Source organism: Geotrypetes seraphini, chromosome 2, assembly GCF_902459505.1.
Source record: "Geotrypetes seraphini chromosome 2, aGeoSer1.1, whole genome shotgun sequence".
Taxonomy (NCBI): domain Eukaryota; kingdom Metazoa; phylum Chordata; class Amphibia; order Gymnophiona; family Dermophiidae; genus Geotrypetes; species Geotrypetes seraphini.
This window is the reverse complement of record NC_047085.1, coordinates 311105159-311119087: the sequence shown is the minus strand read 5'-3', so window position 1 is coordinate 311119087 and position 13929 is coordinate 311105159. Positions and strand designations below refer to the sequence as shown.

Genomic DNA, 13929 nt, shown 5'->3' with positions numbered 1-13929 from the left:
AACTTTACTCGTTATAATATTCAATTAATGGCCTCCACACCTCTTGAAATCTTTTAAAATACCCCCTCTGTATCGCAAGAAATCTTTCCATCTTATACATATGACAAACTGAGTTCCACCAAAAATTACAATTCAATCTAGAACAGTCTTTCCAATTAGTTGTTATCTGTTGAATTCCCACTCCCGTAAGAACCAACAATAATTTATTGTTTGCTGCAGATATTTGGCATTTGGCTCTCATACACATTCCAAAAATCACTGTGTCATAGGATAAAGCCACATGACTCTCCATCAACATATTAACTTGATCCCATATTGATATCCAAAATGCCTGAATACATGGACAATAAAATAAAAGATGGTCTAGAGTTCCAACTTCAATTTTACAATGCCAGCATCTATTAGACTTAGAGCAATCTAATTTTTGTAATCTAGTAGGGGTCCAGAATGCTCTATGCAACAAAAAAAAAACAATGTTTGCCTAATAGATGCTGACATCGTACCTTTAATTCTCCAAGACCAAATACGTGGCCATTGAGATGCATTAATCTGATGCTTAATCTCAATGCTCCAAATATCTCTTAATCCATTTTTAGGCTTCTTATTCAAATAATTAGATATAATTTTATACCACTTTGTGGCCTGGTGACCCAGAAAATCTACCTGGAAACATAAGAATTCTAAGCTGTAATGATCATTTAAAGATTTCCATTCAGGGAACCCCACCTGAATAGCCTGCTTCAATTGCAACCACATATAATTTTGTTTTTTAAATCTGTAACCAGTGAAGTACATAGTCCAGTTATTATTTACCAAAGTACCAAGTGATTTCTGCTGATCAGTCCATCCATCTTTTGACCATTTAAAGGTTTTAGGAAAGAGCAATTTTTAATGTCATCTGTTCACATTGCTTATGTTTTCATTGTCATTGCTATAATTAGAAATAATACTAGAGAGCAGGAGTAGCATAACATTAATGATGATCTTTGCAGGGGCTATTAACTTTGTGTTTTATGGAGTGAATGCTCTTTGTTCAGTTATGAGCAGTCTGTCAAAAATTGTTTCCAGGAAAAATCAGTTGAAACAAACAAACAAACAAAAAAAAAGTACAAAAAGGAAGATTTAATGGGGGGCATGCGTTTATGATTTATTTTTGTTAATAACTACTCAGTGATGCTTGCTTTTTAATTAATCTTTATTCATTTTTAAAACTCACTAGATTTTATGTTCCAAACAGGCCAGAAATACGAGTGTGCCAAAAAATGGAACATACATTGTGTGTCTATACAGTGGTTTTTTGACAGCATTGAGAGAGGATTTTGCCAAGATGAATCTATGTACTATCCAGAAAATTTGACTGAAACAAAGAGCATGCCAGGTACATCAACTCCTACAGGTGATGCCAGCAAACCAGAGAGTAAGTATTGCATCCCATTAATGCGAGTTTTTAAAATTTTAACCCATTTTTCTCTCTTTCAAATACAGTTGCTCCAAGTAGTTCAAGCTCATTGGTTGCATAAGGATTTGAAATACTTCCTTTCTGTGGTACAACCAAAGGGGTTTACAATTGTTAAATGCAAATACTTTTCTCTGCCCCCAAGTTTGTGTATGTGAGGTATTGGGAGGGTTAGGTGACTTGCTCGGGATTGCAAAGAGCCACAGTTGGAATTTAACCCAGTTCAACGAACCACAATTTATCTCAAAAATGATTATTCCATACAACTCCACACATTCCCTACGATCTTCCTCCTCAAACTTATTATCTATTCCCTCCTTGAAAATTATCGGCACTAGAAGAAATGACATATTTTCTGTTATGGCCCCTACATTATGGAATTACCTACCAAACTATATAAGAAATGAAAAAGATTTATTATCGTTTAAGAAAATTTTAAAAACTTTTCTATTTCAAGACGCATTTGATACGTGACATGACACTCTTATATTTCTTACGTTTTATTACGACCATCAAATTTACCAATTCCCTTTGTTCCTTATTGTGTTTTCCCTTTTATGTAAATTTCAACAGATACAGATATTGTAACTTTTCCCTCCTTTCCTGCCCATTCATGTTAGTCTCTATCTTAATTGTTTTAAGGTTAATGGATTTATATTGGCTGTGTTTGTTTTTTGTTTGTTTTTTTCAATTGTTATACTGTTTTGTACTGTTTGTCTTATGTCTAATTCGTCTAAATTGTACGTGAAACCACCACCTGGTGGCTTTTAAACTGTACTTCCTTAGCAAAGCAGCATATGAATCCAGAGACTAGTGGGTATAGCTCACATCGACCAGCAGGTGGAGATAGAGACACTGATTAACAGTTGGCCTTAAAGCCTGGTGTTCTTCCTGTTGATTCAGTTTTGCTCTATCTCCCAGCAGGGGTGGAGCTATCTCTCTAGCGCCTGGATTCTCGGGTGCATTGGTGTTCTTGTCTACTCCTCTGTTGAGACTAGCTCTCTTCAGCAGGATAGGGGTGCCTGGCTAGCTGGTGCCGGCTTTGGGAGTTATACCTGGGCCCTCCCAGGTCCCTTCTCCACCCTCCCCTCCGATGGATTGAGGGGTTTCCGTGAGCCTCTCCGGTGGTGGTTTCTTCATTCCAGTTTGAAAAAAAAAACAACAACACTTCTTTGCTTCCTGCTTTTGCTGGGCTGTGCCGTTTGAGTCGGCGTGCAGTACACTTACCAGCTTTATCCTTGCTGCATGTGGGAAGCTCGGCGGTGTGGTGAGTTGTTTTCACTTTGGTTTGTGTGGGGTTGGTGCGCGAATGCCGGTTTGTTGAGGGCGGCGGCGGCGGCGGCTTCTCTGTCTGCATTGGAAAAAAAAAAAAAAGTTTTTCTGCCGGAGCGGGGGATGGCGGCGGCTAGTCAGCGGTGTTTACGTTGTGGGAAGCGCACAACACCGGCGGGTTTGTGCTCAGGCGGATGTGTAGATGCACCGGCTGAGGATGCTTTTTTGCAAGCATGTAACGTCGCCATTTCCCGGGTCCGGGAGGAGCGCGCTTTGTCCCCTGCCCTCGAGGTCGACTCGGTCGGGCTGCAGGGCTCTCCCGCGGCTGAGGGAAGTTCGGCAGCGATCGGGGACTCGGATGCGTTAGCACTAGCACCAGAGGCTCCGCTCTCAGGCTCTGACCATGTTGGTTCCATGGCTGTTGGTCTGGGCTCGTTCACTCCGGAGTTCATTATGCTCATGCACAAGGCCTTCATGTTACAAAGTGGTCAGCCGGCTCAGCCGGTTCCGGTGAATTTGCCGGTCCTTCCGGTACCTTCCACCTCGGGTTTTCAGAGGATGGCTGGTGCGACCGGGGGTGAAATTTTTTCTCCGGTTGGAGCTCCAGTAATTAAGAAGCGCAGGCTGGCGTCAGCGGATGAAGGTGATCCTAGTATAGTTCCCCCTTCTTCTCTTCCTGAGTCTTTAGAGGAAGGGGAAGTTTTGGATTGGGAAGCGGAGGATCCTCCAGGTAGGGATGTGGATGATCCTTCCGCTCTCCGCCTTTTTCATAGAGAAGAGCTCTCGTCCTTAATTTCCAAAGCTTTGCAGAGTTTAAACATATCACAGGAAGACGCGAGGGCGTCGGGAAATCCCCTGATGGCGGGGACTCGTAGGCCGACTAAGGCCTTTCCGGTGCATGAGGCCATGTAGGAGCTTATTTCAGCGCAGTGGGATACGCCGGATGCCAGTTTGAGAGTGGCAAAAGCCATGCGTCTCTTGTATCCAGTTGACCCAGCCGAACTGGAAAGGTTTAAATTGCCCAGGGTTGATGCTTTGGTGGACTACTTTGCCGGTTGATGGGGGTGTTACGCTGAAGGATGCCCAGGATAGGAAGATTGAATCTGCTCTGAAAATGTCTTTTGAAGTGGCTGCGATTACCTTACAAGCAGCAATTTGTAGCTCTTACGCAGCACGAGCGTGTCTCCAGTGGTCTCAAGTGATGACGGATAATTTGTTAGAGGCCGGGGGTTCTGTCCCTTCGGAACTGGCTGATATGGAGTCAGGTTTGGCTTATTTGGCGGATTCCTTATATGATATCATTCGCGCTTCCGCAAAGCAGATGTCGCTTTCGGTGGTTTCTCGCAGGTCTTTATGGCTCCGTCATTGGGCAGCGGATGCAGCGTCTAAGCTGCGGCTGGTGAAACTCCCTTTTAAAGGGGGTTTTTTGTTTGGAGAGGATTTGGATAAATTAGTGAAGGATTTTGGTGATACCAAAACTCAGCGGTTACCGGAAGATAGACCTAGGCTCCCTTTGAAATCCTCGGCGTCCAGGCCACGTTTCAGGGATATTAGGAGATACGGTTCTGGTAAACCTTTCTTCAGATCCGCTTCGGGTTCTGTCTCTTCTTCGAGACCTAGGTTTCAACAGAAGCGTTCCTTTCGTACGACGAAGCCTCCTTCAGCTCAACCTGCCCGTGCCCCAGCGAGTCGCACTCCCCAATGACGGGGTCTTGGCCCCCTCCGCCTTTCCCTTAGGAGGTCGGCTTTCGGCTTTTTTGGCGGAGTGGGCCAAGATTACGTCGGATCAATGGGTGTTGGGAATTATTCAAGACGGCTACAAGTTAGAGTTCGCCTCTCCCGTCGCCAATTCCTTCTTGCTATCCCCGTGCTATGGGGCGGCCAAGGGAGACGCGGTCCGCTTAACTCTTCAGGTGCTCCTGGATCTGGGGGCGGTGGTGCCAGTGCCACCGGAAGAGGTGGGCCTCAGTATTTATTCCCTTTACTTCATTGTGCCCAAAAAGGGGGGGTCGTTCAGGCCGGTGCTGGATCTCAAAGGGGTCAACAAGTTTCTTAGTGTTCGTCATTTCCACATGGAGACGGTTCGCTCGGTCATTGCGGCAGTAAGGCCAGGAGAGTTTCTCACGTCCCTCGATCTCAAAGAGGCGTACCTCCATATTCCGATCTGGCCTCCGCATCAACGGTTTCTGCGGTTTGCGATCCTCGGCCAGCATTTTCAATTTCGGGCAATGCCCTTTGGCCTGGCGACGGCTCCTCGTACCTTTTCAAAAGTAATGGTGGTGGTGGCAGCTTTTCTGCGCCAGGAAGGAATTCGAGTACACCCTTACTTAGACGACTGGTTGATCCGTGCTTCTTCCATACAGGAAAGTTTGTCGGTGACTCAAAGAGTAATCTCTCTCCTTCAGTCGTTGGGGTGGATCATAAATTTTCCCAAGAGTTCTCTGTCCCCGTCCCAGTCTTTGGTGCATCTGGGAGTCAGATTTGACACTTGTCTGGGGAAGGTGTTTCTACCACGAGATCGGGGAGAGAAATTGCAGTCTCAGATTCGGTGTCTTCTAGAGGCACCCAGCCCTCGAATTTGGGATTATGTTCAGGTTCTGGGCTCGATGGTGGCGACTCTAGAGGTGGTTCCCTGGGCTCGGTTCCACATGAGACCTTTACAGAAGTCGCTTCTTGCTCGATGGTCCCTGGCGTCTCTGGACTACAATCGGCGTCGCCAGTGGAGTCCTCAGGCGGCTCGCAGCATGCTCTGGTGGCTACGCGAGTTTCATCTTTTCCGGGGAATGCCGCTAGCGACGCCGGAATGGGTCGTGATCACGACGGATGCCAGTCTGCTAGGCTGGGGGGCTCAGTGCCGGCAAGCTTCAGCACAGGGAGTGTGGTCCTCGGAGGAGGCCCAATGTTCAATCAATTTACTAGAGCTGAGAGCTATCAGGCGAGCGCTTCGGGCTTTTCAGTCCCTCATTCAGGACCGTCCGACCAGGGTCTTTTCGGACAATGTCGCGGCGGTGGCATATATAAATCGTCAGGGGGGTACCCGGAGTCCTCGGTTAGCCGAAGAAGCAATGCTGCTGTTTCAGTGGGCGGAAGTTCATGTTCCGCTTCTGTCGGCAGCTCACATTGCGGGTCACGAAAATGTTCAAGCGGACTTTCTCAGCAGAAATCTACTCGATCCAGGCGAATGGGAGCTGTCTCCTCGGGCGTTCGATCTGCTGGTCCGTCGGTGGGGGCTTCCAGCGATAGACCTCATGGCCTCGCCCCGCAATGCAAAGCTACATAAGAACATAAGAACTGCCATCTCCGGATCAGACCTTCGGTCCATCAAGTCCGGCGATCCGCACACGCGGAGGCCCTGCCAGGTGTACACCTGGCGTAATTTATAGTCCACCATATCTTTATATGCCTCTCTTAAGGAGATATGCATCTAGTTTGCTCTTGAAGCCTAGGACGGTCGATTCCGCAATAATCTCCTCTTGGAGGGCATTCCAGGCATCAACCACTCTCTGAGTGAAGCAGAACTTCCTGACATTAGTCCTGAACCTGTCCCCCCTTAGCTTCATTACATGTCCTCTAGTCCGTGTCAAATTGGACAATGTAAATAATCTTCTCTGCTCTATTTTGTCGATTCCTTTCAGTATTTTGAAGGTCTCGATCATATCCCCACGCAGTCTCCTTTTCTCAAGGGAGAACAATCCTAGTGTTATAAGTCTATCCTCGTATTCCAGTTTCTCCATACCCTTCACCAGTTTTGTTGCTCATCTCTGCACCCTCTCCAGCAGTTTTATATCCTTCTTTAGGTAGGGAGACCAATGTTGGACGCAGTATTCTTCAGCAGACGCAAAGAGAGGGGCTCGGAGGGGGTGGACGCATTAGCTCTCCCGTGGCCTCCGAATTCTCTTCTGTATGTATTTCCTCCCTGGCCGATGATAGGTCGAGTGTTGCATCGCATCTCGCTCTTTCAGGGAAGAGTGATCCTGGTGGCTCCGGATTGGCCGCGTCGGCCATGGTACGCGGATCTAATTCAACTCTCAGCAGGCGAGAGGTTAATGTTCCGGGTGACTCCGGACTTACTGACGCAGGGTCCAGTCTCTATAGAAAATCCGGCCCAATTTGGTCTTACGGCCTGGCTATTGAACGGTCGTGGCTGAGAAAGCGGGGCTATTTGGAACAGGTAATTTCCACTCTGCTTCAAGCTAAGAAGCTTTCTACTTCTGCCTCCTATGCTAGAGTCTGGAAAATTTTTGAGTCATGGTGCGGAAAGCAGGGGATTGCGCCCTTTCGGGCATCTCTATCGGCGATTCTGTCGTTTCTTCAGGAGGGCATATCTAAAGGGTTAGCCTATAACTCTCTGAAGGTTCAGGTAGCGGCCATTGCCTGTTACAGGGGCCGGGTGTCTCGCTCGAAGCTCGCATCGCAGCCTGACGTGGTGCGATTTCTCAAGGGGGTTCACCATATCCGGCCGCTGATGAAACGTACATGTCCGACATGGAATCTTAAACTTGTCCTTGGGAGATTACAGGCGGCTCCTTTTGAACCGCTGGCTGCGGCGACTTTGAAAGATGTCACGTTGAAAACAGTGTTTTTGGTGGCGTTGGTGTCAGCAAGAAGGGTGTCGGAACTGCAGGCGCTTTCTTGCAGGGAACCTTTTTTGCGTATTTCAGATGCGGGAGTGTCGGTGCGGACAGTGCCGTCCTTCCTTCCTAAGGTGATTTCTTCGTTCCATTTGAACCAGAGTTTATTCCTTCCGTCCTTTCGGAAGGAGGATTGGGGAAGACGGTTCTCGTCTTTGCGTTTACTGGATGTTCGCAGGATAGTTTTACATTATTTGGGGGTGACCAACGACTTTCGTCGCTCGGATCACCTGTTTGTGTTATTCGCGGGTAAAAATAAGGGGATGGCTGCGTCCAAAGCTTCCATTGCTCGTTGGGTCAAAGAGACTATTGCGTCGGCTTATTTGTTGTCAGGGAAACAAGTACCGGAGCAACTTCGGGCTCATTCAACTAGAGCCCTGGCCACGTCTTGGGCGGAGTCCGGTGGTCTGGCTCTAGAAGAAATTTGCCGGGCGGCTACGTGGTCATCTGGAAATACCTTTTCGAAACATTACCGTTTGGATGTGGCGGCCCGTGCGGAGGCTAGTTTTGGCGCATCGGTGATTGCGGAGGCAGCATTGGCTTCCCACCCAGTTTGAATTTGCTTTGCTACATCCCACTAGTCTCTGGATTCATATGCTGCTTTGCTAAGGAAGGTAAAATTAGGTTCTTACCTGATAATTTTCTTTCCTTTAGAAGCAGCAGATGAATCCAGAGCCCCACCCCAGTGGCTTTTCTGTCGGTGTGTTCGTTCGCATATTTCAGTTGGGGTATTGTTGGTAATTGTATTTTTGCATTTCTAAATTACACATGGATTACTGGAATGAAGTTTTGAAGGTGCTCATTCTCCTGTCTTGGGATGCTTGGGCAATGTGCATAACTGAATCAACAGGAAGAACACCAGGCTTTAAGGCCAACTGTTAATCAGTGTCTCTATCTCCACCTGATGGTCGATGTGAGCTATACCCACTAGTCTCTGGATTCATCTGCTGCTTCTAAAGGAAAGAAAATTATCAGGTAAGAACCTAATTTTACCATCGCTTAGATATTTTTTATAAGCGATTCATCAAATGCTAATAAACTTGAAACTTGAAACTTCCTGGGTTGTCAGCCCACTGCACAAGCCATTAGGCTGCTATTTCACTAGGGATATGTTTATTCTCCTTTCCTCTGAGTGCTTCGCATATCATCTTGAAAACCATAGAACCTCACCATTTCTTGTCTCCAGTAGATAGTGATAGTGCTCCATGCAGTTTCTTGGCTTCTAAGTCTTGCTGTCTTCTGAATTAGTTTATTTCTGTTCTCTTATTTCTAGCTACCAGAAACTTAAAATTTTCTGATCTTACAGGAAATCTGCACTTAGGAAATATTTGGAGGTCTTCAAGTTCCTTTTCTGTTTCTCCTCCTACCTTGAGAGGAATATGATTTGAGCTGCCTCCAAATTATTCATCTGGTACAGTTTCTTGGCTGGAAACCAGTTGAGTATGGGAAATATTTTACTGGAGATGATTAGAAACCAGAGGGCAACACTTAGTGGTGCTGAGCCGCTTCCCTCCTCCTCCTCCTCCTCCTCCCCAACCAGCCTTAACCATGAAGATCAGCTCTCTGGAGGTCTCCTTCTGCAAATAAGCCCTTAGTACCTACTATATCTACAGTGTTCCGCATAAATAGGTGGTGTCCCTTCCAATCAGCAGATGGAGGTGGAGAAAAGGCTAACCTTAACCAGTGATCTCATTGGTATTGCCTGATGGTGCTCCTTAGAAAAATCCAGTATTTTCTCTACCTCAGTTGATGGTAAATCATGCTACATGGTGCTCCAGGTCCTTGGCCTAGCATCCTGCTAAGCTGGTCATGGCCATATAGTTGGTTGAGAGCTGCTCCCAGATTATCTGGTCCCTGGACTAGACTTGGTTGAGTGTGGAGCTTGATTTTGCAACTCCTAGTCTTGCTTCTTAGCATCCACTGGGTGAGGCTTGTGACTCGGTCCTACAGGTCCCTTCCCAAGGATGCGGGTCCCTATTCCTCCAGCCCTCTTTGCTCACTCACCCTGTTAGGTGTAATCCCCTCAGGCACCCCTGGAGCTCCTAGGTATAGTAAATGGGGGGGGGGACCTAATTGGCTTTGCATGGCTTAACTTTATTTTCTGGTTCATGGCATTATATTACAAAAGACACTTGTAGCCCGCACATACCTTGTGTATGCCTTGCAGCTCTGCACATATTACTTCCCCTGGACTGCCTACACATAGTCCTTGTAAAAGTGTGTGAAATATTTTGACCATCAATACTGTCATATGTGTGCACCATCACATAATTGTATAATGGCCATTTTCCACATGCAAAACATATTGCAATATGGAAACAATTCTTAATAAAATTACCCCCATATTTGTGTACCAACGCTATATACATTTGGTATACACTATAGAAATCATGAAAATAATAAATGTATGTTGAAAGAAATGTCCCTGGAAAATGTGCAATTTCTTAATTCAAATGTTATAATAAATTAATAAAAATAATTTACTCCATCAGACATGACAGCCTGGACAGCTCCTATGACACAGACGTGAGCTCGAAAACAGTTTTCTGCTGGAAGCTAAAACACAGAGCACTAAATTACTAATACGGGGGTAGGAAGTCATGGAGATGCCTGTTTTATATATTGTATAAATGATTTCACAGGCACCTTTGAAAATAAAGGTACATCTCTGCACAGAGTTTGTCTTTCAAGCCCCTTCCCTTGTTTAAAAGCAGACTGAAAACCCACCTTTTTGATATAGCCTTCAATCCTTAACCCTACTCCTCTGCCCTCCAACCCAGCCAGCAGATTAACTGTTCCCCTTAACTGTATCCATGATATCCTGTTTGTCTGTCTTGGCTTTTTGAGCAGAGACTGTTTTCTTCTTCTTTGTGACTTTGTGCAGTGCTGCATACGTCTGTTAGCGCTATAGAAATGATAGTAGTAGTAGATTTCATTTTTGCCAGGAGGCAGAGATACATACATCAATTTTACTTGGCATATACCTGGTCTTCTAAATATGTCCTATATTCTTCACGTTTTCACAAACCGTGACAATATTCACACATCCACAGTGTAAGATGGCACTGCACATGCAAAACTATAGAAAGATATGTATGACCTGTATGTCCCATAAATGCCCATTTTTTATTTTATTTTTGTCACCTAGGGAGTTAAGAAGGTATTGCCATCCCTCCCCCAGCCTCACCTTTCAATAAATACAACAATGGTTTAAAAAAAAAAAAAAAAAAACCAAACCAGAATAGAACCCAAATAAATTGTCAGATGAACTAGTATACTTGATGTGCCTCATTTTTGTTTTTTTGCAGGTCACACACTGTCAGATGTGAGCCACATATCCAACATTAGCATGAGCTGCATTAATGAATCTATGTTCAACTCAGTAATGAGCAGCAAGCTGGACCCTCCCCCTGACAACCTAGAGACGCTGGATGTGAGCACTTTTCAAGCACCAGAGGATTTATTAGATGGCTGTCGTGTGAGTAGACAATCTTAATGATGATGATTTTTTCTTATGTTTATAATTAGTGTGAATGAATAGATGTATGATGCCAGATTTTTACTGGTAAAGCAAAGAGCAGTCACTTGCTGCTAGGAATTAATGAAGTGTAATGTTTTATTATTTTAGATGTTTAAATTTGTAAAACAGAGGGAACAGAGTTGAAGAATTTTGTTTGCTGCTCTACTGTCTGAGCAGTATTTGGTTTAAACTACATTTCCATAGCATCTTTCTAGACTGGCACAGACAGGTATTATGCACTCCTACTAGCAGATGGATATTGCCCAAGCTCCTCAACAAGAAAGTCCACATAAAGATCAACAATGAAGAAATAGAAGTGGTTGACATCTTCGTTTTCTGTGGGTCCCTCATTGATCACAGTGGTGGTTCAACAGCAGAGCTCAAACGTCGATTAACATTGGGGCGTGCGGCCATGGCAAGCATGGACCAAATATGGAAGTTCAAGGTCATCTCAGTTGCCATCAAGCAAAGACTGATCACTGCCATTGTTTTCCAATCGCGACATCTGGCTGTGAGACATGGACATTTACTAAAACAGATAGAGGAAAATTGACGCCTTCGAGCTGTGGTCCTGGAGACTTCTACGAATCCCATGAACTGCTAGGATCACCAAAGAAAGATGTTCTTGATCATATAAACAAATTACCATAATCTCACAAATGATGAAGACGAGGAATGGTATTGACTTTTTGAACCAATAATTCACTCATTAGTTGTTTCTTCAATTTTCATATAATTTTTCAAATTGATTTATCATGAAACTTATACTAGCATACAAGATTAACTGGAAACTCTCATAGCAATAGGAGTTCGTATTGAAATTACCCATGGGATCAAGAAACCTCAAGTGCTAACAGCAGGTGTAGAAAGGGCAGGGACTAAATCAACGCGAGCTTATGATCCGCACTTACTGGATCAGCGGGTTACCTGCACCTGTCGGCAAAGGGTAGACACACACTGATCCACTCAGTGTAGCGCGTGTGCAGCCCCGGACATTTAAGGGCTTGATCTCGTGTAGCTGAACGCTACTTGTCCCTCTAAGAAGTTGGACGCCGACTGCTGGGGGTCGCGTAACTAGTGATCTTATAAACCCAGAGTTGTCCCTGGAAGGGAAGATTACCAAACTGAAACTGACCTATTTTGGACATGTGATGAGGGTGAGTTCACTAGAAAAGGAGGTGAAACTCAGAATGGTCAGTGGTAAAAGGAAGCAGGGGAGACCAAAGGCCCATTGGCTGGATACCATCAAGTATGACAAGGGAATGAACATCAAGCAATTGAAAGAAGCCATGGAAAACAGGGAAGCATGGCGAGAACTGGCCTACAGAGTATCCAGCAGAAGGAGACTGAGATCTTCTTCAACTTAAGCTATAAATGGGCTATGCAGTTCACTGGAAGTCAGTCTGTTCTCAGTCTCAGCAGATGGTAGCAGTGGTAAGCCTGTACAGTCTTTCCCTGTTGCCTTGTCTTTAGGCAATTTCTTGTGGTGAAATAGAAAAGAAAACCTCTGTGGTCATTTGATTTGGTCATGGCTGCCGGACAAGGGTTGAGGCCTGCAAGGGTCTCTTTCACCCTGGGATGGTCACACCCAGGTGGCTGTATCCCTCTGCCTCCTTCCCCCTCATAAGTCCCTGTCTTTGGAGCTAAAATAAAAACTTTTCAAGGCCTCAGCTGTACTCTGCCTGATTGCAGACAGTCAGCCTCAAGAATCAGAGGGGTCTGCCTAATTCAAGCACTAGCAAAAATAAAAAATGGATTGGAGAATTTCAAAAGACACAATTCATTTCCAAATAGAGAGAGGCTGTTCAATTTGCAGTTTCCCGGTGTCTTATTTGTTGGTGCTTGCTGTTTTTGGCTGGGACTTATTGAGTCTCCACAGAATGTAGGATAAGTGTGCTCCGTGTGTTAGCATCAGGCTGTGGATATTGTGGGGCATTGCTCCTTCTGTGATGGCTGGAACTCACCAAGCCTCCAGTCAGCATCTTCGGGGTCACGGCCGGCGCCTCTATCAACTTCCTCGGGCGGAGAGTTGGTGGACTGGCATTCTGAGGGAGAGCATGCTTTTGTGATGGCTACAATTTTGGTGGGAACCACAGTCATTTTAAACACCATGTCAGGAACTCTACCGCCATGTTTAGATCCAATGACCACCTTCTCTCTACTTCAGATCACTCTCTCACTGCAGGGAGTTTTGTGGTTATATTAACATGCTGGCATCAATTCTGAGCAAGTCTGGTGGCTGCTTGCACTGTCTGGGTCTCCTTTCTGGAAGGTTGTCCGGACTGGCCTGGTATTGGCCAGGATTAGGTCGCAGCACAGGCATGACTTCGCCTGTGAGAGGCTTTGGTCTGTTTTCTTTCCTTTTACTTGGGAGGTTTTCTACTTGGATATTTAACTGGCTTCCTGGAGACTGCACAGCCCACTGGAATACCCTCCCGAGGGAAGTGGTGGAGAGGAGAACGGTGATGGAATTCAAAAAAGTGTTGGAATTCAAAAAAGTGTTGGATAAACATAAAGGATATTTAATTAGAAAATGAAGATTGTAAATTAAAGAGCTAAGGCGGTATTGGACAGACTTGCACAGTCTGTGTCCCATATATGATGATTTGGTGTAGGATTGGACTGGGGAGGGCATCAATGGGAACGCCACTAACTTGGAACATGAAGATGTTACTGACCAGACTTTATGGTAGATATCCTGCAAACAGGATGGTTGGATAAGCTGGAGAGAGCTAGGACGGCAACTTCAGCATTTGGAACCTAGGATAATGCCAGGTGGACTTTACAATCTATGACCCAGAAATATCAAAGAAGATACACTTATAGCTTAAGTTAAAGCTCGGAAGTTCTCATTCTCTATCTGCTGATAGGAGTGTGTAATACCTATCTGTGTCAGTCTAAAGGAGCTAAAAGAAAGTAAATTAGCAGGTAAGACTTAATTTCTCCTTTTTTCACCATCCAAAGAACAAATAATCTCAGGGTTCAGATCAGCAGGACAGGAGTACAGTTCAGTAGATAGTTGCCTTTTAGGTATTGGAAATGGGAATCTG

General features: G+C 45.3%; 1 protein-coding gene across 4 annotated transcripts in view; it reads left to right on the top strand.

The window, feature by feature from the left end:
- Window positions 1–13929, top strand: part of TOPBP1 (DNA topoisomerase II binding protein 1) — a 302005-nt gene that overhangs the window by 41977 nt on the left and 246099 nt on the right. For all 4 annotated transcript variants that reach the window (XM_033929986.1, XM_033929983.1, XM_033929985.1 and 1 more), the window contains 2 exons: window positions 1238–1417; window positions 10668–10837. In XM_033929986.1, the coding sequence (XP_033785877.1) occupies window positions 1238–1417; window positions 10668–10837 (350 nt within the window). The remainder of the gene's footprint in view (window positions 1–1237; window positions 1418–10667; window positions 10838–13929) is intronic.